A 27,552-nucleotide genomic window follows, 5' to 3' on the forward strand; every position below is an offset into this window, starting at 1 on the left:
GGTTTCAGCATATTTCGTTTACTTTCAGCAAAAGACAAAGCCTGAAATCGTTTTAAATGTATATTTTATATCTCCAGTAGACTTAGAGACTAGTGCAAATTGCTTAGGTAATCAATTAAACAGGAAACCATTCTAGGTTTTTTATTTTTTTATTCATTTGCATTTTCATTCTGTTTTAACTATCATAAATGTCTATCGAAGAAGTCAAGTTTCATTCAGCTCATAGTCTATAGACAAATTATCGAGATATAAAATTTATTAGCTCTGTATAATGCCAGATTAAACATGTATTATTAGACGTTTCTAGAAGGTTCTGAAGTGCTACTTATTTACTTAATGAAAATTGATGTGGGTAGGAAATCTTGCCCTTGATAGAATGAACGGAGCATTAAGCCGATAATGGTCGATAATGAAGCTTTATTCGACCTTTACTTAGAGCCATTTACTTGGGAAGCTATAATTAAAAGTATACCATTATAATGATGACAAAAAATAAATATTTATGAGAACTCATATCGCGTTTAATTCACTTTTATAATAATATCGTCTTCGGTTACCCCGAGAGTTACTCATGAAATAAAACTGTGAACTATGAATCTGATCGGAGCTTTATCGCGTATACCTTTACTTGAAAATAGTTGTAAGGCATAACTAAATAGACTTATGAACCGATTTTGCATGTATAACCAGCCTTAAAGTTTATAGTTTACTATGGTTCATTATTTTTATATGTGGGTAGTTTTGCACATTGAAGTTTTTCCTTAGTCACCAGTTGACTACGAACGCTGTAAAGGGTTCGAAACTTCGGGAATTCAATATACGCGATATATTCCGATTTGATAGTTTTATTCACTTTTATAATGTTTCAGATTAGTTATTCCATTTTACATACATACAACGAATACAATCTGTAAGGCGTTCGTTTATGTTTTTATATGGAGTTTTAGATCGCGCTGTCGAATTTTCTTCAGTTGACACAATGTAAGAATTTATATTCGACAGTTATGATCTATTCATAACCCTATCTTCCTCTATATGTTCCTTATAGATATGAAGCTAAGGCTGTCAATTAAACGAGTCGATTCATAACTGTCAAATATTTATTCATATATTGCGCCGACTATAATATCTGATTAGTTTCTTTTAATAGGTACATTTTCTTAGATAATTAATTTATTAGAAAGAAAGAAATCATCTATACCAGTAGGCAGTTCTCGATTTAAAATTACTTGCATCAGGGTAAATCTGTATTCTATTATAATTATGTGAATATTTGGACAAGATATACGGTGTACGACTGAATAAACACTGCTCTGCATAATGCTCAGTGGGGCAGAAAATGCATGATAATTTTCCAATGCAACCGCTTTATTATTAATGCATTAATGATCATCAATATTCCACTAAACACAGTAGAAAACTTTGATGCGAATTCACACGCCTCTCCGGCACGAGCGGGATATTGGAAATAGTTATTTGTGCAACAAGAAAGTTGGTTTTTCTTGCGAGTGTTGATTTTGAGTCCCGAGTAAGCGAGATTCTATAATTGAATCACGCGCGAAGCGAGTGATTCTAAGTTAGAATCTTGAGCGTAGCGAGGGACACAAAAACACGAGATGTAAAATAACTTTGCTCTCGTGTGACACATATAATTTTTTTACCTCAGTAGTGTTTCGAATTTGTAATAGACCCCGAAGTATGAAGTGGCAGTTCATGGCCTTAACTAAATTAAAAAGCTACTTTGTTTCACTCCCTGGAGTGACGAAAGTAGGCTTGTCCGAGCTGCTGAGATGAAAAAAAAATTGCCTCTCCCGTCGAAAACATCTGATCAGCCAAAATATATGAAACAGACTTTTTTTCGTGATTTAGGTGGTTGGTCCCATAGTAAAACGTGCTCAGTATGGCCTACCTATATATATATTCATCTCGCAAGATATTGCTAAGGTTACAAAAATCCTGTATACGTGTAATGAACCACCGGAGCGATGAAAAACACTCTAAAGCTCTGCGCTGAATAAGGACACACGCGCGTTGACAGCGGTAATCCCTTCATCCTACATGCTAACGGTTATCGTTAACCGGAACACCGTCCACATTGTTAACTAACAATGTTTAAACCTTATTGCAAAGGCATAAGGTACACCGATGGTCAGTTTTGTTTCTGTTACAATTTCGGAATAAATTGGATCGCCACGTTCAAATTCTAAACTAAATTATGCACTAATCACATGTTTTTTTAACAAAACAGACAAAATATAAGGCTTTCTTCTGTCTTAAACAACTTGAATTCACAAATATGAATCATTTACTTAAAAATTGTTTCGAGCGTCAAGAACAAGTGTCCGATTTTTACCCTAAATTCTGACTTTTGTATTGCTGTACGGAATTTAGTCCAGACATTAGATTTTTTATAAAAAAAAGTACCCATCAATAAAATTGTCTATATAGCTAGCCTAATCCTTATTTTTTATATCTCAAATAATTACTAAAATGACAGTGATATTCCTCAATTCGTCCAGCCTTTTGCGCTTCATTGGTACAATTAGTACAAAATCAGGATTATTAAGTACTTAGTTCAGCGGTTCCTAACCTGAGGGTAATTACCCCCGTGGGGGTAAAACTGGCATTTTACGGGGGTAATACGCTGACAACAAGATAACAAAGACCTATCTACCTACAAGAAAGAATATTAATGATTATGGAAGAGGGGTAAAATCGAGTTCCCTAGTTAGTCAAAGGGGTGACAGTGCTAAAAAAGTTAGGAACCACTGACTTAATTAGACTAATCCAACTGTAATTTTAGCATCTAAGGTGTAAAAAAAGTTTTTTCGAGACAATTCTAACAACCTCAAACACAATTACTCTGCGTTGTTTTATCATAGAGTTCTCATTGTCTCCATCATCAGATCAGCTCCATGTCATCATAATATTGCATTGTCATTCGATTTACATATGTAAGCAAAATTTCAGCTAAATCGGAAATCGCAAAGTGGGTCAAATTTAGCTTCCAAGATTTGAGCTACACTAACATACATATAAGTACATACAGGGCAAGTTAAATACAAGCTTGAATGCTAACTGGAATTTTTCTATACATATTATTAAAACTAGCACAGTAACCGTTCACTGGAACATCGGAATAAATTGAATCGACATCGACATGTCCGAATCGTATAAACTTAATTGTGCACTATGCTCTAATGTTTTCAGCGTTGTTCAGAAAATACATAGAGAAATAGTATGTACTTTCAAAATTTATCAGTGTTAAAGGTAATTAAACGTACTTTGCATGTTTTTGAAATGAAATTTTTAGTACATATTTCAATCCAAGTGTGGAAAGTGTGTTGTTATTTACGAGTCCTGAGATGACTTTTATGAGCCGTAGGTGAATCAATCATATTCTTTTAGACTAGAGGATACAAGTTCATTTCAATTAGAGCACCTTTAAAAATGGGTCATATTTTCCACAGTTACTGTAAGCTAATATGAGTAAGTACTTAAATACTGAATCATAAAGGCTTTTCAGCAAGATTATACACGAAGAAACCCGGCCACGCATAATGTGGTAAATCATTTAAATTAAATTAAAAAACCGGCCAAGTGCGAGTCGGACTCACACACGAAGGGTTCCGTACCATTAACTATAAAAACGGTCAGCCATCCAAGTACTGACCCCGCCCGACGTTGCTTAACTTCGGTCAAAAATCATGTTTGTTGTATGGGAGCCCCACTTAAATCTCTATTTTATTCCGTTTTTAGTATTTGTTGTTATAGCGGCAACCGAAATACATCATCTGTGAAAATTTCAGCTGTCTAGCTATCACAGATCACGAGATACAGCCTGGTGACAGACAGACAGACGGACAGACGAACAGACGGACAGCGGAGTCTTAGTAATAGGGTCCCGTTTTTACCCTTTGGGTACGGAACCCTAAAAAGCAGCTCTTTTCCCTTAATAATTTGTGGTTATCAAATTACATAATAAAATAGAAACATAATATAAAGTTAGATTGTCTGTGACTTTGAGCGTTATACATATATTCCAAAGTACCTGATTTTTTTTGTCCATGGTCTTCTGACAGTATTTACCAAACTAGTTAAAAATATTTTATTATTTTTATTTACATAAACCAAATTATACCTTATTACATTCTCTTTTCACAATACCTAACATTTTTTCTGATTGTGTTCAGATTGAAGTAGTTCCAAAGAGGATATAATAGGATAGAGCGATACTGCCATAGTTAAATTTGTAGCCACAGTAAATTCACTGCCATCTACTCGACAGACGTATCAACTAAAAATAAAAATATAGAAAAATGTTTTTTTATATGATTAAATGATTTTTTTATTTGCAATATTTGCATTAATTATTTTTATATTATTTTGACCCTAGTTCTTTCACTGATATGCGTAAAAATTGTTAAATAACAAACGAAACCGTCATCGCCATCTATACGAGAGTAGGCCAAAGGTAGTGGCGACATCTGATCGAGAATCAATTTTTTTTTTTCGAGGCACGTTTTTTCCTTAGACTGTATCCATCTATTACGGAGTTATATCTATCATTGATAGTTCTGAGGTGTTTTTAATGTAAATTTTCCGCCACCTTATAAAAAGTAACAGTACCGAGCTCATTACATGCGGCCGTGTCCATACGCGAACGGAAGTATAAAAAGGTTTTACACAGACACCCAACACGTAATATGGACCGGTTTATGATACATATGATAGGCACAGGGTTTATTGCCCGCCATATTTTCTTTATGGACGGTTAATGATACTTGGCGTATTCGGGAACGTTGGATGAGATACAGAGAGAGAGAGAGAGAGAGAGAGAGAGAGATTACAGGGTTGTGTTGAAACATAATAATAATAATCTTTACCGAGAAGGACAAGTCCAGTAAGTACCTAGACTTGGCTCACGAGATAACCGCCATGTGGGATGTTGATTCGACGATCATTGTCCCGATAGTCGTTTCAGCGAACGGTCTCATAGCGAAGAGTCTCGACCAACACCTTGAGAGACTCTCGCTAGGTGGTTGGATCAAGGGTCAGATGCAGAAGGCGGTGATCTTGGACACGGCGCGGATAGTCCGCCGGTTCCTCTCTCTGCGGCCCTGACCACCGGCAGCTTGGGCCCTACCCCACTGCCGGCGGCACCCTAGGTTAGGTTTTTTATAATGTGTTTATATATTTTTTGTAATGTTTAGTAAGTGTTTTTGTATTTTACTTTTATATGCATGTTATAAAACCCTAACCTAAGACTCAAAATAAATAAAGGAAATAATAATCTTTAGATCTTTTTGTACACACAAAGCAATGTATTAAATCACATTTAGAAACGGGTCTATCGCGAATTTATTTTTTTACCTTTATTTACCGACGTTTCGACACAGGTTTCACTGGTCGTGGTCGCGGCTAACTGACGTCCCAGCAAAATGTTACACAAAGCAATGATTAAATGAGATTAAAATGAGATATCAATTTGATAATCAATGTTAGTATATCCCGCCGCATATGCTAAACAACGAGCGCTACTCGTTAATATTGATATAATAGTATATACATATTTATACATATGTATCGTGCCCATGAATAACGCTCTAAGGGCTTCGCCAGAAGCGTGACAGATGGAATCTGGATTAACAAGCGTGGAGTCAAACCGTCCTACAATAAATGCCCTTACCGGGATTCGAACCCAGGACCGTCGGCTTCCTAGGCAGGGTCACTACCAACTAAGCCAGACCGGTCGTCGATTAATTAAACGGAAACCAGGCAAAAACCAAACTTGCAACTTTTCATTAACTATATTAATGACGGGTCACTCACGTGTTTTAAGTCGAAAACGCTCGACATGTTTCACTCCGTACCGAGGAGCGTCATCAGGAGCTTGCGTCGACGGTGACGGACCGGCGCAGACTGCGGGCCGCAGCCCTCCGCGCCCGATGACTCGGCGCGGGCGCCGGTGGCGGCAGGGGGGGCGAGAAACTACCCTCGTTTACGGCATTATTGTCAAATGATGGGTTGCACACAACACTCACTACGTCATTCGCTAATGGTTCGTCCACACTGTCCACCGACGTAGTACCCAAAACAGTTTTCCAGCTCGGAGGCACTGACCAACCACAATCACGGTTAAAATTCGGATGACGACCAAATTCGATAGCCTCCCGTACTTTTCGCTGAATCACAAACTTTTCTTTCGCCAGCATAGTTACCTTATCGAAACGTATATAGTGAGTCGAATCCGAATCCAACACGTGTTCCGTCACCGCAGAACCCCGGCTATCCCTGTTCTTCATACTACGTATGTGCTCGGACAATCTGGTGGAAATGTTTCGGCCCGTCTCTCCTATGTAGTTTTTCCCACAGGAGCAAGGAATCATGTATACACCCGGACTGTTCAAAGGCTCCCTATCCTTTGGCGAACGCAGCACCTGTCCTAGCTTCATATGAGGACGGAAAATCGTCTTAATGCAGTATCTCCGGCGTAATAAGTGTCCGATTTTATCCGTCACGCCCTTAATGTAAGGTAGGTATAGGGGCAATCTCTCTGCCGTAGTTAAACGGGGACGCGCTGATGCTGATGATAACTACGGCAGAGAGATTGCCCCTATACCTACCTTACATTAAGGGCGTGACGGATAAAATCGGACACTTATTACGCCGGAGATACTGCATTAAGACGATTTTCCGTCCTCATATGAAGCTAGGACAGGTGCTGCGTTCGCCAAAGGATAGGGAGCCTTTGAACAGTCCGGGTGTATACATGATTCCTTGCTCCTGTGGGAAAAACTACATAGGAGAGACGGGCCGAAACATTTCCACCAGATTGTCCGAGCACATACGTAGTATGAAGAACAGGGATAGCCGGGGTTCTGCGGTGACGGAACACGTGTTGGATTCGGATTCGACTCACTATATACGTTTCGATAAGGTAACTATGCTGGCGAAAGAAAAGTTTGTGATTCAGCGAAAAGTACGGGAGGCTATCGAAATTGGTCGTCATCCGAATTTTAACCGTGATTGTGGTTGGTCAGTGCCTCCGAGCTGGAAAACTGTTTTGGGTACTACGTCGGTGGACAGTGTGGACGAACCATTAGCGAATGACGTAGTGAGTGTTGTGTGCAACCCATCATTTGACAATAATGCCGTAAACGAGGGTAGTTTCTCGCCCCCCCTGCCGCCACCGGCGCCCGCGCCGAGTCATCGGGCGCGGAGGGCTGCGGCCCGCAGTCTGCGCCGGTCCGTCACCGTCGACGCAAGCTCCTGATGACGCTCCTCGGTACGGAGTGAAACATGTCGAGCGTTTTCGACTTAAAACACGTGAGTGACCCGTCATTAATATATTTAATATGTCTATGTCTCACGGAAGTTTTGTTATTAAAATTTTCATTAACTCTCAAAACAATCTCGATATTCCAAGGTTCCGTTCCGCATAACATTTTCAAGTAAACAATTACATCCTTTTCACACTAAGCCAACATGAAAACAGTCATTATAACCTTCGAATAAGGACCAAGTAACATTGTATATCGGGTGGAACAGAACGAGGGACTTTTATGCAAACGGGGAATTATTGTTTAGGCTACGTACTTTATTTTTCACTTAATATTTCTAGCCGTTTTTGAGATACAGTTTGTTAAACATTAGTGCAAAAGCCTGTATGTTTCAACCGTAGCAAGTAGATCTAAAAACTAGTGCCTACGTCAATTCTTGGGATTAGTTTTCAAGCGGACCCCAGGCTCCCATGAGCCGTGACAAAATGCCGGGATATCGCGAGGAAGAAGATAATGACATGAATAGGCACCTGACTATTTATGAAACTTATAAAATAAGTAGTTTTGCCCATATTGCCGAGATAATAAAAAAAGATATAAAATAGTTTAATTCGCGGCTAAAAATCTTCAATCTTATTTTGCTTTTTATGATCCGGCCTGGATAGTCGCAAATAAAAGTGCTCCGTGACGGCGTTTCGTGAAAGGTTCTAATGCTATTGGTTTAAAACATCAAATGCATTCTGGTGGCACGTGCAACGTAAACAGAAGCAGAGCTTATGGCCTGGTCATGAAACTACAGTCGCGCATCAAAGTGCACTTTAGACGAAACTGGACGAATCGGACCTTTACCAAGCGTCTTTACAGTTGAAATTGAAATGAGTCACAATAATAAATCTTGCACGTTTGCGTTTCGAGTCGCGAATAGCTTACTTTGTGGTTTGATGCTGATGCTGTTTTGTTTTTTTATCACAATGCATAAGTTAGGAGAGCAAAGTAAGCGCCAGATGTGCAAGCAAAAGATATTAGGAGTATATTGTGAGTCAAAATAAAGCTACATATATTTGTTTCATTTACTTTGAGAAACGAAAATTTTAAATGGATATTTGTACTTTGATGTTTCTACGCAAGGTTTCCTTTAACATATTCCAGTCAAAGACTCGTAACAAGCACGCGTTGACTGCTGTCAGTTGTCATGGAGCTCAATTTTTAGAATATTTTCGTTTTGCCCTCAAAGGAATTTTTCGCTATTGAAGACAGACTAGACGTGCTATACGTAGTTCAGCTACTTATTTATTAATATTATTGCGTAAACACTTCTAAGAATAACTAGTAAATATTTGCGAAAACTGTTATTAATTAAGGTGAAATAATATTTTTTAACTACTGTCACAAGATAGTCTCCAATGGCGAGGCTAAACCTACATATGATAAGCTTCATGCGGCCTTATTCAGCCACAGCATTATTCAGCGGCAGGAATGTTTCAGGCTGTGAAGCCGTTGGTCCTGGGTTCGAATCCCGGTAAGGGCATTTATTTGTGTGATGAGCACAGATATTTGTTGTGAGTCATGGGTGTTTATATGTATTTAAGTATTTATATATTATATATATCGTTGTCTGAGTACCCATAACACAAGCCTCCTTGGGCTTACCGTGGGACTTACTCGTAGTCAATCTGTGTAAGAATGTTCTATAATATTTATTTATTTATCATTCATTTATTTATTATGCGAAGCTATCTCTTGTATTAACCTAGATATACACTTCAGTATCGCTATTCATTGTATGTCCAAATAGTCGGTAACAGATGGGACATACTGTCTAACTTTCTCTTCAAAATGAAGTCTTATTATTTTTATTTGAAAATTGCCATCAAAGCGAAGCCGTAAGAAAGAATTTATAAATAATATAAAACACGTTTACACTACTCCATCAACTGCACGCCATACAAAATGCAGCCAGTATTTTTAGAGAGACCCATTTGGCTACTTGATACCGGTAGTAACTCGTAAAAGAGTATTGCATTATTGACGTTGACGGCGCAAGTTTGTACTGGCAACACTGCTCCACGTTCATTATTAAAAATACTTGGAAACTACTGATACCAGTTTTGAACTAGTAGCGTTCGAGAACAAAATTCCTGTACAACTATTATTTAATCGCTGTTTCCTGCAACTTTGGACTCCCATACTCTCTCATACACTTATTAGGTATTAGGCCTTAGGGGGTGACCCTTTACAGATATTTTTCGGAATGTTAAAGTCTTTTTAGGTGTTGAAATACAAATATAAATATATGTAAGTCGAATCCTTAAAAAGTTGTAACATCTGCACCAGGAGCACCTTGGCGTTTTGAAACTAGAACATCTCTTCAATGATGACATTGACTGTAAAGTTTGATACTACAAAGTATAAAGTGCTTAACATTTTCCGTTCGTTGACCGAAGTAGGAGTAGGAGGAAACTTAGCCAGGTGGGAGACATGAACCATTCTATAAAAAATATGATAATATATGACAATAGAAGACTCATTACGTGCTTTATTTATTGCACAAGAACAAGTAAAAAACCGGCCACGCAAAAAACGGCATAAAATATTTATTTTGTTCTGTTTTTAGTATTTGTTGTTATAGCGGCAACAGAAATACATCATCTGTGAAAATTTCAACTTTCTAGCCATCACGGCTCATGAGATACAGCCTGGTGACAGACAGACGGACAGCGGAGTCTTAGTAATAGGGTCCCATTTTTACCCTTTGGATACGGAACCCTAAAGAAGCTGCCATTTTATTAGACTTTGTAAAGAATATTGTTACATTTGGCGAAAAAACTAGATTCTTAACTAGGAATGAATGAGTTATGTCAAAATTTACTAGGCGTGCGCTAATTAGAAGTTGGCTTTGTTCTGTTTACCCAAAATTTGTAAGCATTTTGCGTAGATTTTACGAAGTTTAATATGCATCAACAGAAATGATGATTAACCTATAGAAATGCAAGATAATCGCTTCGGTGGCGAGTAAGTAGGACACTTTTTTCCCATGTTAATTTTCTACTCGAAGCGTCGCATTGTTTTCTCTTGCGAAAAGTAGAGGTTGGAGCGACGTTTTAAGCGATAGCACAATACATTACCACCATTATCACGGTTCATGAAATACAGCCTGGTGACAAACAGACGGACGGACAGTGGAGTCTTAGTAATAGAGAGCCGTTTTTACCCTTTGGGTACGGAACCCTAAAAGTACAAAAGGCGGACTTAATGCCTTGAGGCATTCTCTACCAGTCAACCACTGGGCTAAACAGAAATGACATACTAGGAAATACGATATATTTTGCATTAGTTAATCCAAGAAACAAGTACTTATTTATTAATATAAATTATTTTTTTATTTATAATTAAATCATACAAAAAGGTAATCCGTCACATGTTTATTTATTTATTTATTTAATCTTTATTGCACAAAAGAAATACTTATCGTACAAAAGGTGGACTTAATGCCAGAAGCATTCTCTACCAGTCAACCTTAGGGCAAAGCAGAGAGATTGACTTAATCTTGAAGATAGAAATTTTGTAATAATAAACAGGGTAACGTCGGTTTATATTTGCCACCCCTTCTCATCTATCGGCCACCTATTTTAATAGTAATTGTGGTTCTAGCCTATACGTGTTTTAGCAAAATGAACGCACTCAATAATCCGATACAGGATGATCGATGACAAATTCACTGCATGCAGAATAGGTTAAACGCGTCGATCACACGGCATTAAGCATGATATTTTAATGGCCGCTGCAGTTCCTCTAGAACTAGGTCACCTGGTTTCTGAACTAGAATACTATTTAAATGAAACTAAATGGAGCTCAATATAAAGTACTAATAGTTATTTGTGCAACAAGTGAGGAAAGTTGGTTTTTCTTGCGAGTGATTATTTTGAGTCCCGAGAAAGCGAAAGATTCTATAATTGAATCACGAGCGAAGAGAGTGATTCTAAGTTAGAATCTTGAGCGTAGCGAGGGACTCAAAAACACGAGATGTAAAATAACTTTGCTCTCGTGTTGCACATATTTATAATTTAACACCTCAGTAGTGAGAACATATTAAAGGTTAAAATGTATTTCGAATTACACAGAATAATACAGAAAAAAAAATTGTAATAGAAGTATGAAGTGGCAGTTCATGGCCTTCACTAAATTAAAAAGCTACTTTGTTTCACTCCCTGGAGTGACGAAAGTAGGCTTGTTCGAGATGCTGAGGTGAAAAATATATTTACCTATATATATTTAAAGGAGTGGTTTGCCTAGCTAGTCTATCCTCTGTCTAAAAAGTTCACAAAAATAGGTGCCCCGGTAAGGGCAAATATTTGTGTGATGTATATTTTCGAGTAAATTCTCTGCACACCTTACTCGTATGGAGGAAAAACGTGTCACGTGGGTACTATAATTACTATATAATGACTAGTCCTCAAGTGTCAAAGAGTCTACCTGTCTCTTATAAAAATTCCAGACAATATACAAGCCTTAGCCTAGTTCGGGGCAAAGAACCCTAAAAAGACTAGAAAAATCAGTTACGTACAAAATAACAAAGATTGTATTCCCCAGCGAACGGGCAGAAACAATCCCGGGTCAGTCGTATTTGTGAGACACTCGACTTGGCGGTATATTAGCATTGGCTGCTCGAACGCGGGTTAGTCTACTCGTAGTTCTTGGGCACCACTGGCACCAGAGTAAAAGGTTGCCTCGAGATTCGAATTATCTCTGCCTCTAACCTATCATCGCCGTCCCCAAAATGATGCTAAGCCCGTTTCATAGTTGTGAGTACGTGATGACGCTGATGTGCCGACGCAGTTTTCAAAATTAAAAAGTTTTCATGTGGACAATTGTGTGGGAATAGTTATTTGTTATACAAGGGTGCAAAGTTGTATTTTACCCGCGAGTGTGGAATTGATACACGAGCAAGCGAAATGATTCTATAGTTGAACCACGAGCGTAGCGAGTGGTTCTAAAATAGAATCCTGAGCGTAGCGAGTGTTTCAACACACGAGAAGTAAAATACATTTGCACCCGTGTGTAACACAAAACTTTTCCCCTCACTATAGCGAGGAAAGTGCAACATACACAGGCGTTAGATCATCTTCGTCACTGGAATCGCTATTTTTTTAACGATAATACGATATTATAACAGAAAACTCTGGAAGTTGTGCATTTTTACGTGTCGGAGCCGGTGAGAAAAATTTTGTTGACAATGTTGACATTTCTGACAATGCGTTTTGAAATTGCATCGACTCAACTTGTGCGTTCAGAATTACATTCAACATCATTTAAAAAACAAATGTTTCTTATGGAATTTAAGGTTTATGACTTAAAATCATTAAATAAAGCCAAATTTGGTATTTTTTATTAAATTCTCAAACCATTTATTTCATGATAATTAATATCGAACGAACCATTATTATGAGCGTTTTACGTTTTGTTATCTGTCAAAAGCTACTTAAACCACAGAACTAGGATGACATAAGCATAAATTTTAGGACTGTGACTTAAACACGCTCCATCCAAGGTCAAATTACTTTCCCCACTAGTGGATAAAATGCGTTTTTCCCCGCTTGTTTTAAAGGATAAAAGACGGCTTTCCGAGCTAGTGAGGGGAAAACGTAATTGTCAATTTTCCAGAAATTACCGAGAACTCCTTCCAACCTTTTTGGTAACCTTCCGCAAATTGCACATCCGTGGTAAACAGTTGTGGGATCGCAATGTGATGCATTTGCAACAGCAGACTCGCAGCGGCTGCCACTCGGACTCCAAAAATGTTTTTCCGTTATGTCTGAGAGAGGAGTACTAACAGTTAATTGACCTTTGTCAGGCCTTATCGTGTTGCAATAAGATTTACGAATGATCAATTAACTGGACCAGCAGTGGCTAGTTTCGATTCGCTCGATTTCGGTGAGCAGTTGGAATGAGTGTCGTGTCCAATTTTCCACAAGCAGGACGAAACTACAGCGTTATGACGAATCAAGTGGCACCACTCGAGCTAGTCCAGTTTTGTGACAGTTTTCCTTTTCAGGAAAGACAATTGTGTTGTAAGGTCTAGCTTTGTAACGGTATGAGATTAATAATTGATGTCTAAGGCAACCTAAACCTCCCCACACTAAGCTACTAAATCTAGGCTAACAGCTTTATAAAACCTCTCTTCAATGATGGAGACATTTTGCAAGATAAACAGCAATGTAATCCAGTCACATTTCACTTATATGTCATGAATAAAATGGTATGCATCTGAATCTTCTATTTCAAGATTGAGTCTCTAAAATAACGCAACTAACCAGTACGCAATAACCCATTCTGTCTAAATTCATGTTCCGTTTATGACTTAAACACATGGCACATAATAATGAGAACGGCACTATACATTTCCCCAGCAGACGCGGAATATAGGCCAAAGTGCTATAAAATGGTTTTTACAGTACATATGGTGCTACTTTCTCGCACTCGTGCGTCAAATAGCACTTTTCGTGCATATGTCGAAAGTTTAAAGGGCCATATGTACTGTAAAACGTTGTACGATACACGTGCGAATAGGTAATTCGAAACTCGTATCGATTTAAAACACTCCCTGCGGTCGTGTTTTAATTTATCGGCACTCGTTTCGAGTTTCCTCTTTTCCGCACTTGTATCGTAAATAACTAAACTATGTGCGTTCATCAATTGTAGGGCATTAACTATTTACTGTAGCTTACATTGCTGCTGGGTTATATATTTTATAGTTCAACCCTACTGAGGAAGAAAGGTCATATGTGTACCTACTTGTTTGATTATTATGATTATACATATCTATTTACTTTGATACGCCATATAGCGTCAGTTTCATGTTTCGTATGTTGGGTCACTTTCGTTTGCTGTATAAGTAACATGCAACACGGATGTTTTGGGCTAATCGCGATAACAAACGACGATGTGAATTTGCGCATTTACATCTGAAACGAGTAGAGTTAGACCAAGCTAAGTTGGCATGATTTTGATAATGATTAATCCGTCAGTGGTGGCGGTCAGAGCATCAACATAAAGTTCAATTTCAGTTTTGACACTTCGCTGTCGTGGCGTCCGAGTGACAGCTTTTGTGTTTGTGACACAGCATCGAAAAGGCTATCAAAATCGCTGCCAACTTAGCTTGGTCTAACTTTACTCTACAGATGAATTTCCACATAAAAGTTCATGGTGTTCGATTCGTTTTGGTTGTGAAATTCTATATCTTTATTTTCGGTCACACATTTGAACATTATTTTTAAAAGTACTGTGAAATAACAGCTTCTATGAAACCGGAATATTATTATGAGAATAGTTTTACGCTAACATGCCATTTTTGCTGTGAAATAATTTCAAGCGCCCGTCTTTACGAAGATTTTTATTAAGAAATGTTACAAAGTAAGAAAAATAACGTCTTTGTAGTGTCAGTTGTTTGAGCAAGATTCACGAGACTTCAGGTTTAAGAGAAAAGTTAACGTTACTTTGTAACCCTCATCAAAAGATAATCTGATAGTGGAAAAAATAGGTTATCATCTTTTCAATCGGTTTTGATATTTTATTACGGTTATTACAAGACTTTGATCTATCAGATTTGAAGGTTTGTATATCTGCAACGTATTACAGCTTTTAATACTAATAGATTCTTGGTGTATGCAAGTGTTCATGTGTCCTCCGTCTACGCCGTTTTCCAATAATTGCATGACCAGAGCACTTCAAACAATTAGGTACATATCTGGCCCGTCACACGACTGATACGGGCATGTCAACAATACATGACAAAGGTAAAGGATGATTGACGTGGAAGAGCATTTTCGTGTAAAAGCAAGTATGCTATACCTAGAGTACTACGTATAGCATAGTATAGTACTACGTATACTACGTATACCCTGCGTTCGCCCGTAAGGTACGCAGTCAGCGTCAAATATATAGCGACGGGCAGTGGCCAAATATCGTGACACATCTTTGTTACCATAGAAATAAGGATGTATACTGATATATTTGGCAACTTTGGCCGTCACACTCAATTTAACGCTGACATTGCTGACTATACACAAACTTCCTTTGGACCACAAAAGCTGATTTATAATCACACACTAATATGCAATTTAGCTAGATTTCAAATACCTCGTGGATAAAGTCAATTTATAAGATTTCATTACAGAACTCAATTAACAGGTGAAATGAAATAATATACAGGCTGGCAAAAAATAAGTGCATTCCCGTTGCCAGGGAGGTTTTGGGATTATACTGAGCAACTTTTACTTTGGGACCAACCACGAAATCGCTAATTAGCTTCTACCCGCGCCTTCATCTCCGTAGAAAAACTAATCGTATGTCCTTCCCCGGCCTCGTATTATCTCCATACCACATTTCCGTCGATTAAGTTAAGCGGTTAACGTTAAGGGTAACAGACATAGAGACAGAGTTATTAACGCACTTATAATACATATTGGGGAAGTAGGAATAGGGATAAAATAAATTCCGTTCACGTTATACAGACAATCATTTCCTAAGATAACAGTGATAGTTTGGAAAGTACCCGGATACCGATAAGTATAACTTTTCCGCACATTCCTCTATGCTTTAATCTTGCCAAATGCCAAGAAATATCTGAACAGATTTCTGCTGGTAGTCAGTTGATATTTGCAACTTCAGGTTTTTTTCTCTATGCTCATATTGCTAATTCTGGGGATTAAATAGAAGATCATCGGGCAACAAGACAAAGTCAAGTTATCATGAATATTCATAATCCCAAATTTTAGTTTTAAATCGTATCAGGTACAGAAAAAAAATGTTTCATACCGTCTTTAAAAGTTCTGTATGTGACAAGACGGCAGTCGACGGCAGTCGTCGCCATCTTTAACCGTGATCACTCGCTGCCTTTATTGTGCGCGGTACAGTCGCCATCAGATACATCAAAATGATCGAAGCGGCCAATATTTGAACATGCACTTTAACGTCTTGCCGATCTTGTGCCGAAGTCTCCCAGTGCGATGGTTCTATGTCACATCTCCGCATGTGGCGCTTCAGCACATCTTTATAGCGCAAAAGTTGGCCGCCCTGTTTCTGCTTGTCATCTTGCAGCTGAGAGAAAAAGATGCGCTTAGCCACTCTGTCATTGGATTGGATTTGATTGAAGTGGAGGTATACAGTGAATATAAAAGTGCAAGCCTTCGAAGAGCAGAGGCGAGTAGATCTCGATGCAAAGCGTGACGAGTTAAAGGCCCGACCACCTGCGGTCATTAGTTACAATTTTGTCGGAGGGGTGCTGCATGACCTGCAGTGCATGCGGCCGTACATTTGCTGCTAAAATCGGTTATGTCAGCCACCTGAGAGCTCACGAGCGTCGCTCTCAATAAACAGTACTAAACAGTCGCCGTGGTCGAAATCGGCCAGGACAGTATGATTTGATGATTAACGTCTTGATAATGGAGACAGTTTAGATATTTGTGAACACCATGACTGCTATAACATAACACTGATTTAAACTTTCACGATTTTTACTCATTATTATCCCCGACTCGTCTGTAGTATTATCGTGGTCGAAACGTCGGAGGTAAATTTAAAACTTATTTTACGCGATTAAGTCCCGTTGCTATAACATAACTCTGATGGAGACTGTACAATGCGAAATGGGTCGATTATCTGATTTATTAGTCGCAAAAACAATGGAGTGAAAACCGATAACAACGCTGGCTTTTCAGCTGTCATCGACAGTATCGGCTTCAATACAATCGCAAGCTTTTGTTAGTCAATAATGAAAACAACATTTTAAAAATGAATTGTTGAAACGACGTTCTAATTAAAGACCCCTCCTGACTTGTTAGTAAATAAGAAATACCTAAGCGTATTATATAGAAATACGTAAGCGAAGATGAAGCGAACCGAAGGTCTGTTAGATTGCCTAAAAGCGGTTTTGACTTATTTACATTGTTACATTACATTGTTACAATGTTAGTTTTTGTAAATGATCATATTTCAGGAATCTACGTCAAATGGTCTCTGAGAAAAACGCATTTAACTGATTTGCAAGACCGAAGTGATTACGCTTGATGTGCTCCGAGAACAAAGTTTTTTACAGAGGACTAATATTTTTTTAGTAAAAATCAGTGCTCCGTGCGTCACAAGTAGTGTTGGTAGGAACTCGAGTCCTTAGAGTCGGAATTTGAAGAACTCAGCTCGTTTTTACGAGACTCGGCGCTTAAGTCACTTCTGAGTCTTTTAAATCCCGAGTCGAGTCTTTTTTAAGAGCAACTCAAAAGGACTCGAGCCTCCGAATAAAGACTCCGTCAACAATTTTATAGGTTTTTCCTAAAAAACAGTAAAGAAATTAGGCGTTGTTGTATGATTTGTGTAGGTACATAATCTACAAATTTTACATAAAGACAATGCATTTCGAAATTGTTTGTAAAAAAATCAAGAGCTCTCTGAAAAGGACTCAAGTCTCTACAAAAGACTCGGGACACTAACAAGTTGAAAAGAACTCGAGTTTAGATTTAATTATAAGAGTCTGAAAAACTGAGTCGAGTCTTGAAGCAGAGGACTCAAAGGACTCGAGTCCCAACCAACACTAGTCACAAGTCAGAAAAGAGCTTTGCGGTGCATAAGCCAAATTCTTTGTATGACTTATATATAGACACACGCGCTAAAACACAAAAGAGATTGACATTATAAACAATATTTATGTGAAACACGCGTTTTTTACCGGTCGCGTCAAAGTCATTTCAGCATTCAGCGGAGTAATAGTAGATTGTTAACCAAGGGACGAAAGGCACTCATTTCTGCCGAGGTATTTTGGCGCTCGAATGCAGTGAGAGCGCCAATAGTCCGAGGCAGAAATGATGCCTTTCACCCGAGTTAAACACTCTACTTTTCATTTCGAATACGAGGAAAGTAAAATGCATGTATTTTTTTTAAAACATGACTAAGTATACATTTTTATAGTATTTCTTGAGGGTACTTTCAATTAACAATTCAGACAAAAGTATCGTTATTTATGGAATGGAGAGTCAAATATCAAAATGAAAAATTTATTACAAATCCATTTAAACTCAAATTTCAATTGCGTATCGTAAAAAAATTAAAAAAGTCGTACTTCGAACGTAAAATGCTCTAGTGCAGACACGTATCATTTTCTGCGCACCTTTTAGAACAACAATGACCCTCTTTCAGAGCATGAGAAATGAAAAATATATTAAGAATTTGTAAATTAAACTAAATTATGCGATTCGCGCAATATTATTCCGCTAAAAACATAAACATTCATTCAGGAAGACACCTACTCGTTTCTCGTAACTATGTAATGGTTTCTGCAAATATTTTTTTAAGGGTTCCGTACCCAAAGGGTATAAACGGGACCCTATTACTAACTCCGCTGTCTGTCTGTCCGTCTGTCACCAGGCTGTATCTCATGAACCGTGATAGCTAGACAGTTGAAATTTTCACAGATGATGTATTTCTGTTGCCGCTATAACAACAAATACTAAAAAGTACGGTAAGTAAAATATTTTTTATTATTCAGCACGTTTCATAGACGTGTTAAGTTAAATTGATTAGTGTTATTTAATTTTCTAGTTAAGGTTAATTATAAATATATCTATTAATTATCGCTAAAGTTTAATATAATATGTTTATATATTATATTTGACTTTTCGGTTCAATTTCTCGTTAAAATTTATAAATCTCTTCCGCTCCAACATTTATGTCTCTGTGTGACCCAATAGTTGACTGGTAGAGAATGCCTTTTGGCGTTAAGTCCGCCATTTGTACATTTTTCTTTGTGCAATAAAGTTTAAATAAATAAATAAATATAGGTAAGGTATCTAATTTCTTTGTCCAATGACATTGCGTCTCACTCTCTCATTATTAAGCAAAATGTGAGACGCAATACACATTGGACAAAGAAATTGGATACCTTACCTACATATATTTATTTATTTATATTAGGTGGAATACCACAAGATAAAAATAAAATTATTTACTTTATATACTAATACTTTTGACTTGTACCCACAAATTCCAAATCAATTAGGAATTAAACCCAGGACTGAAAACGCAAAGCATTTTAAACAAACGGCATTTTATTAAGCTTACCATATGTGATCGCGCCAATTTGATAGTAGCACCTGAATATAAGCCATAGAAACACAATCCACGATATCACTATAGGTCCATCCTGTACCAACAACTCCATCACAGACCACTAAACTTACACACGAAACTTGGTACCAAATACCAAGGCAAATATAACCATAGACAGTTTCAGTCCCGTATTGGTTTGTACAGCCAAAATAAGTCTTTAATTTTTATTTTCACTCGGATATTGCAACGAATCGTCTCCCACAGGCTAGAATGATAACCAAGGAATCTTTGTTTTTAGCACCGCACGCCGGACGCGTGAATTTACACTAAATGTATACAAAAGAGCATGTGGGTAGGCATTAAAGCCGGGTCGATGTCATGAGTTGACTTTAGAGACACGCGCGTTTGGCACATGCGCGAGCGGCGCGATCCAAGTGACGATTTATAAAAACTAGTTACGTTAGTAATTAGGTACTGAAAAATCTTAGGAACTTTGTATTTTTAAACACAGTTTTATTTACTGACTTTTCTTCCTCATTAACCATTTAAAAAAACGTTTTTTTATTTATTTCAAACTACGCCAAAAAACTATTTTAAATATTTAATCTGTAAACAACCGAAATATTTTGCTAAAAACGTAACGATCGATATAATATAGATAGCTGATCTGTCCGCGCCGAACTCATCGCCCCGACTGACATCGCTTGCCCACTGTAACGCACGTGTATGTACCAGAGATGGGCAAAATGTAATCGACTAACGATTAACGATTAAGATTACAAGAATTAATTGCGACTGACGATTGAAAACGACGATTGATCAATCTTAGTTGTATAGAGTGCAACTAATTTAGTTGCAACTAAATTAGTTGCCGATTGATTTCGGACAACTAAATTTTGTAATCGACTAATTAGTTAGACTATTTTCTCGCGACTAATGTTAGAAGCAAATTGAATAGAATACCTCGGTATGGCTATGTTGACAGACTGATTAGGACATCTTAACGGATGTTTAAAAATAAAATAGTCATGTATTACTTACGATATTTTGACCGTTTCTAAGGAGTGAGATCTGTTCTCACTATTATTTTGCTACTAAAGTAGTGCATCTCTCTGAAATTGGATTAAATTTCTCTTATCTAAGGGTAAATAAGAACTGGGTACTTTGTGCATTAGTAAAATAACACTTAAAAAAACACAATTATATAAATCAAACTTTGTATCTATACATATAATAAAGCGGAAGAGGGTCGAAAGTCTGTACATGGAAGATATTCGAAAAAAAATTGGCTGGGGATACTTAGAATCGATAACAGAACACATTCCAACAGTTTTTAGAATTTTTGTCTGTTTATCTGTTTGTCTGTTAATTTGTTTGTCTGTTTATCCGTTTATCTGTTTATCTGTTTGTCTGTTTATTTGACCGCACAACTAATGAAAACGGCTGAACGGATTTTGATGCAAACTTTACTAATCTGTCGAAAAAATCCACGGCCAGGTTATAGGCTATAAAAATTTGAGAAATTGTACCCCTAAGGGGGTTAAAAAGGGGATGAAAGTTTGTATGGGGTTCAAGATTTATTTTAAGCTAGCAATTTGAAACTTCTAAAGAAGATATATTATTGAAATACAAGAAAACTAATATCAGCGTTTTTGAAAATTCATCCCCTAAGGAGGTGAAATAGAGGTTGAAAGTTTGTATGGAGATCAATTTTGTTGAGTGCGTTACTTGAAACTTTGTATAATGGGCATATTATTATAACACAGGAAAAGTGATTTTAGCGTTTTCAAGAATTCGTCCCTTAACAGGGTTAAAAGGGGGTTGAAAGTTTGAATCCATTACAAATGCTTTGAAACTTCTTATTCTTAGAAAGGTATGATAGACGATTACAAAAAAACTAATTTTGACGTTTTTGGAAATTTAACCCCTCAGGGGGTTGAAAAGGGGATGAAAGTTTGTCTTGGGGTGCAAATTTTATTTTAAGCTAGGAACTTAAAACTTTGCAAATCATTATTATATTAAAAAGCAAGAAAATTACTTTCAGCGTTTTTAAAAATTCATCCCCCATGGTGGTGAAAAAGGGGTTAAAAACTTTATCTGAGAGTCTGATTCGCTATGACCATCAACAAGTCGTAGGGGCAGACGCTACGCAGATGCATTTCCCACTCCGAAAACAAAAAAAATGGCCGCCGGCATCATGCTTAGACTGATTTCACTGGAGGACCGATTTGGATGACATGATTTTGATGGGAACACCCAAATATTCCGAAATACGTTTTTCCGATTTTTATAACCACGACTTTCATAATCCCGATTATTTATAAGTCCGAAATATCAAAATTACGATTTTTAAAAACACGATGGAATAAAATCACGAATGTGCTATTTCCGAAAACTTTAAATCCGATTGTCACTTGACAGAAAGCTTAGAGTTCCGATTTTACACTTTTCCGAAAAAAAAATTTTTCGAATTTTTAAATTCCGAAAAATCATTGTCCGATCGGAAATAAAATAATTCGGTATTCAGAAATTCGGTTTTTTACAAGATCGGAAAAATGAAATCCGTGATATTCAAATGAAGACTCACGTTTTAGTAATTATTACGGGTACCTGTCGTGCCGCGTCATGTTAAATTCGGCATAAAATATTTTTGGCATAAAAATTCGGCATAAATAAATTAGACAGAACTGCGAACCTGCGAACCCGAACTGTTGCTAGAAGTGGGTTAGGTTAGGTTAGAACTGCGACCCCCAAGAAAACGAACTGTTGCCAGAAGTGGATTAGGTTAGGTTAGAATTGCGACCCCCAAGAAAACGAACTGTTGCCACAAAAAACGGCTTTTTGGGTTTTCGGAAATATAAATCTTGGTGATTTTCATCATTCGTAATTATGACAGTCGGAATTTTGATGGGTCGAGCATTTAAAAATCGGAATGATAAAATTCGACATTCTAAAATTCGGAATAATTTTTTTCGGAATTATGTAGTCGATTTGGCTAGGTACAGTCAAGGACGTAAAAATACAAAAATGGTACTGTATCGTTCGATATACACCTACTACTCTATGCCGATTAAATCACGTCAAAAATTTGAATAAGGGCAAAAAAATATTGATTTTGGAGTGTAATTTTATTTAAAGGTAGCAAAGAGGATATAATATTATAGAGCGGTACTGTCATAGTAATATTTGTAACCACAGTAAATTCACTGCCATCTATCGACACACTTTAAAACTAAAAATGAAGATTTATAAAAATACGATAAAATGTATTTAAATATGGATAAATGTTTTTTTTTATTTGCGGTAATTATTTTTTATTATTTTGACCCATGTTCTTTCACTGATATGCGTTAAAATTGTTAAATAATAACAAACGAAACCGTCAACGCCCTCTATACGAGAGTAGGGAAAAGGTAGTAGCGACATCTGATCGAGAATCAAATTTTCGTGATTTTCGAGGCACGTTTTTTCCTTAGACTGTATCCATCTATTACGGAGTAATATCTGTCTTTGGCGGTAGGTACCTAATTGTAAATAATTTTATCTGGACTACAGTCCTCTAGCGTATCCATCTGTCAACTTTACTTTAAGTTCCGTCTCCAGGGGACATTGAGATAAATTAGGGGTGAATTAGCCGCTTACTGACACAGACCGAATTCCACGCAGGCGAAGCCGCGGGCACAGCTAGTATTAAATATAAAAGCAACCATGATATGTATTTAGTTAAACTAAAGTTAAACTATAATTTTAGCTCAATCGGATGAAGATATCTGCTTCAAAATAAGTCGCAAAATTCTACCCAAACTAACATAGTTACAACATACGAGTACCTCCGTATGTTACAAACATACGTACTTGTAGTTACATATTGCAAGATAAAAAATGCAAAAACCGGCGACTACGTAGTTTTAATATAGATTTAATCGTGAAATTTAGTCGATTGAAACTAAAACTAATTTAGTTGTTAGTCGAACATTCTCACAACTAATTTAATCGCAACTAAATTAATCGCGATTAAAAAATGACGATTGATATTTTTAATCGATTGATTAGTTAACTAAAATATTAATCGATTAATGCCCATCTCTGGTATGTACAATACTTCGTTAATGATAATCTAAAATAAACGCACCTCCCATGGAGTTATAAAAACAAGCTTTCTTTTTCTAATTTTAATGGCATAATATTCAAGTTCAAACATTCGGTACCTATTTATAGAACATCTAAAGTATGCCCTGGATGTATGAGCATAAGAACCTACTTATAATTTGATATTTATTTTCAAAACCGATTGAGTTTGCGTTGGGGTTTCTGCAAAAGATTTATGATGATCAGCCATGGATTATAGATAAGTAATTTGCAAAGAGATATGATTGTCGGATGTTTTAAATTAATTAATTAATTTTATTTTTATACACCTGCCCAAAAAAGTGTGCTATGACTTCAGAGTTCATGTTTGTAAATTGGTGTGTATGTATGTAAATATTTCTTATAAAATATGTAAGGTCAGAGTTAATCAAAAACGAACGGTAATCCAAGATATACATATATAGTAGTGGTATTCCTAATTTTAAATAACTAACTAATAAGATACAAAGATATATATGTAAAATAGGTAAATTTATTTGTATTTTATCAGCCAGCTTACAGACAACGAATGAGATCGAATATTGAATGTGTTAGTAATTTAATGGCTCCTCTACACGATGGGCCATCATACTGGCCTACTAAAATGGGCCAGCGTGTAGAAAGGGTAGTGGTGTTGGATGGCTTATGGCGCGGCGGGATGGCGATAGGATGGCCACGGTGTCAGTTTTTCGTTCGCACATCAAAGGTAGTGGGCCAGTGATGGTGCGTATGCATGTAGACGTGGCCCATTCCATAGTGCGTGCTCTCAACCATCGCATGGCCAGCTCGCTGGTCCAGCGCTGGGCCATCGTATAGAGGAGCCATAAGCCCAAGACACTACTGACAAATAAATATTCATTCATTCAGACGATAAAATAAAAAAATACTCGTAAAAATACAATAGAAAATGACTACTAAAACAATAATATGTTTACCATACTTTATTTTATTTTTTATTTTAATCAGGTAAATACACATAATATGCAACTTAATTACAAAAGTACCGTTAAACCAGTAAGGTTTGTCTCGGTACCCCATCCGCAGTAGATTTAATACAATAAAGCTATACTTAGTATACTTAGTTTTAGTAGACAGTGAAGAGGGTTTTAATAGAAATTGTCATTCTCTCTTATATTTTTATTAAAAAGTAATAAAAAAATACAGTTTATTGTTCAAATAGCCAACATATTCGTAAGTTTTAATAATAACTAGGTTTCTTCATTTAACAAAACTCGTTATGCTACAAGGTTTGACCACTTATTAGCTATGAAAAACGTGAGCAACCCTCAAAGAGAACAGCTCTAACAAAAATGTTTGACAACAAAGGCAACAATTATTTACTCACTTTATTCATATTCATATTACATTAATAGACGAATGTAATTCAGAATACTTTTAGTGACCTTCGTACTTAGTCATATCTCTCGAAAAAAAATAAGCAATGTTTTTTCCATGGACGCGTGGGAATGGTAACATTCTAACATTAATACATTGTTTGGACAGTAACAGCCAACAGAAGCTAAAACGAAATAGTTTCAAAAGAAAACTGTCTGCATTATATTACAACTTACTGATGAGCGAGATTAGATTAGATTATTTAGAATGAATTGTACAGTTGTTAAGTTAGTAAATTTTTGTCCCTAGGTCAGCATATTATACAGTTTTGCATATTAAGCTATATTGTGTAATAGCAGTTACCACCGAGTCCACGGTTCATAAATTGGCTACTAGGTATCATCTCTTTTATTCACCGCAACGCAAAGTTCCAGGAAGTGGCTGGGAGTTTCTAAGAAGAGTTCAGAACTATCACCGGGAATTGAAACTTGTAAATCACTTATAAACTTTGCTTCGATGCACTGAGTGCGGATTTTAAAGTAGTACACGTCACTTCGATATAGTTTAGAAATTGGTAACGTTAGATACCCAGCATACCATAGTATAATTTAATAAACGATACAGTCGACGGATCTGACGGGTAAATTTTAATCAGAAGTAAGTACCTATATTTTCAGAGTAATTAAGGCAAAGGACCTGCGCGATTGTCATATCTTTGGTCGCAAGTTTCGCGCGGCGCGCTATATCTTGTGTTTCCTTCTAATGTCCTGGCTTTACACACCCTCTCAAGCAAACAAAAGAGCAGCCGTGTGATGTTGCACAAGTGCTTACTAAAAATAGTAGTTTTCATTGCCTTTTGTATTATAATCCGTACTAAAATTGTTTCTAAAAAAGTACTTTAAGTATGTTTGACAATGTAGAAAAGATTTACAAATGTTAATTTTTTTTTATAACTTTTCTACATTATTACACTCGTATAATAATGTAGACTTGAAGAAAAAATCCTAACCCTTTACCACAGACAGAATGGACTATTCGGCCGACTCATTAATACACCAACTAAGGTAAGCTAAGAATGCGCAAAGAGCAACCGTTTGATGTTTGCGTCCGCTTGAAAGAGCTCGCCAAGTGTGCGCAACCTTTTCGAATGAACGGCCCTCAAAGTTGGAGATAGGGGCCTTGAAAATCTTGGAACTGGCGATTTTGTGTATCTACTTTTAAACAAGGGTAAAGGATTAATTAGTGGTATTTGCAAGTTAAACTTAATATTCGTGTACACTAATTGGAAAATCTTGATACCCGTGTCAGAGTTCATCCTGTGAACATGACCTTTTAATAATTAAGTAAACGTTCTATAAAGGTTTAAGATATTTTAAGAAATGTGGGATGGTTAAAAAAATATAATGGTGCAATTAAATTTCGGTATCGGGTGCATACAATATTTTACAAACAGAATTATTTTCATCATTATTTAAAAAAATCATGCGAAATAATTTTAAAATAGTAGATTTATTTATAGGTGTAATTTATTTATTTATTCATCGAAGCGAAAGTGCTCAAATATTTCATTAAGGTTAATTATAATTTAACGCATTATTATTCGGAATAAATTAAAAAAAAAATTCGAAATAGATTCATAGTCAAGGCTTTAGTGTATACAGATTCTGTATACAAATATATTTTAATGGAAACTGTACACAACTGTACAACAGAAAGGTTCCATGTAACCCTTTTCCAAGATATTTATTACAAAAATCTGCCTACACACGAGCAAAATAAATATTCATCATTGTTTATCTCCCACATAGCCCCAGGACCCGATACGATCTTGACCTTTGCGGAAGGAAGTTTGTACCGGATCGTAAACAGGAACGTTAGTTCAGTCCTTCTAAAATAAATAAGCATTATCACAGGAACATTTTCATTAGTAGGATTCGTGTTAAGGACGGGGCCTGGCCTTGCATGAGCGTTCGGATCCAGGCAAGTGAGACCTGTGAAACAGAGTATAGAAAATATTGTTTTCCTTTCAAAGTCCTGAAAGCTTCGGCAGTAGGTAGTACAAAAGAGAAAAAGCCGTAACACAACGCTTTTCAACTAACAGGCAGCGTTCTCGTTCGACCGTCTCGTCTCCTAGGCATCTACAAACGTTGGTCTAATTACATATTTAATTTCTTCAAAAATAGAAGATATTCCCGGTTAACTAATAACCATCCTATACGGCGCAAGCATGCGCATTGCATGACAATATAGACTATTAAAGCGCAACCATACTACCCGCGCAGTACGCGTAGTTTTGAGTTTTATAGCGTATGTCGCTAACATAATATGAACTTGCATATGAAGCTCCAATTACTAACATAAGATACTGGCGTGGCGTAAACTTAGCAAAGTTCTCAAACAACATCAACCAAGACACTTGGGAGGGCATAATTTAATAAGAACACACACGTGCTGTGACTGCATAATATTACCATCGACATCGAGGAGAGTATTAAGCAGCTTTTATACGACTTCGATACTAACAGATCTAGAGGACTTCAATAGCTGAAGTTGACGAAGTTGTTAATGAAAGAGTTTATCAATAAATTAGACGTTTGAAACTATACTCAAGGGCAATGTTGAGGAGTGTACAGTTAGGTACTTTTGTTTGACTATATTTTTGAACTAATTCAATTAAACAAGAACAGAGTTGGCCCAAGATTTGTGCAAAACT

At 36.8% G+C, this 27,552-nt stretch overlaps 1 protein-coding gene across 5 annotated transcripts in view; it reads right to left on the bottom strand.

The window, feature by feature from the left end:
• LOC134745597 (supervillin-like) overlaps positions 1 to 27,552 on the bottom strand; it is a 247,688-nt gene that overhangs the window by 144,599 nt on the left and 75,537 nt on the right. The window contains exon 1 of one of the 5 annotated variants that reach the window (XM_063679676.1): positions 19,389 to 19,503. The exons of the other annotated variants lie outside the window; for them this stretch is intronic. Within the exon in view, the coding sequence (XP_063535746.1) occupies positions 19,389 to 19,488 (100 nt within the window). The 5' untranslated portion in view covers positions 19,489 to 19,503. Of the gene's footprint in view, positions 1 to 19,388; positions 19,504 to 27,552 lie in introns of those variants that run through there. 5 annotated transcript variants of the gene reach the window in all.

Source organism: Cydia strobilella, chromosome 11 (genome assembly GCF_947568885.1).
Source record: "Cydia strobilella chromosome 11, ilCydStro3.1, whole genome shotgun sequence".
NCBI lineage: Eukaryota > Metazoa > Arthropoda > Insecta > Lepidoptera > Tortricidae > Cydia > Cydia strobilella.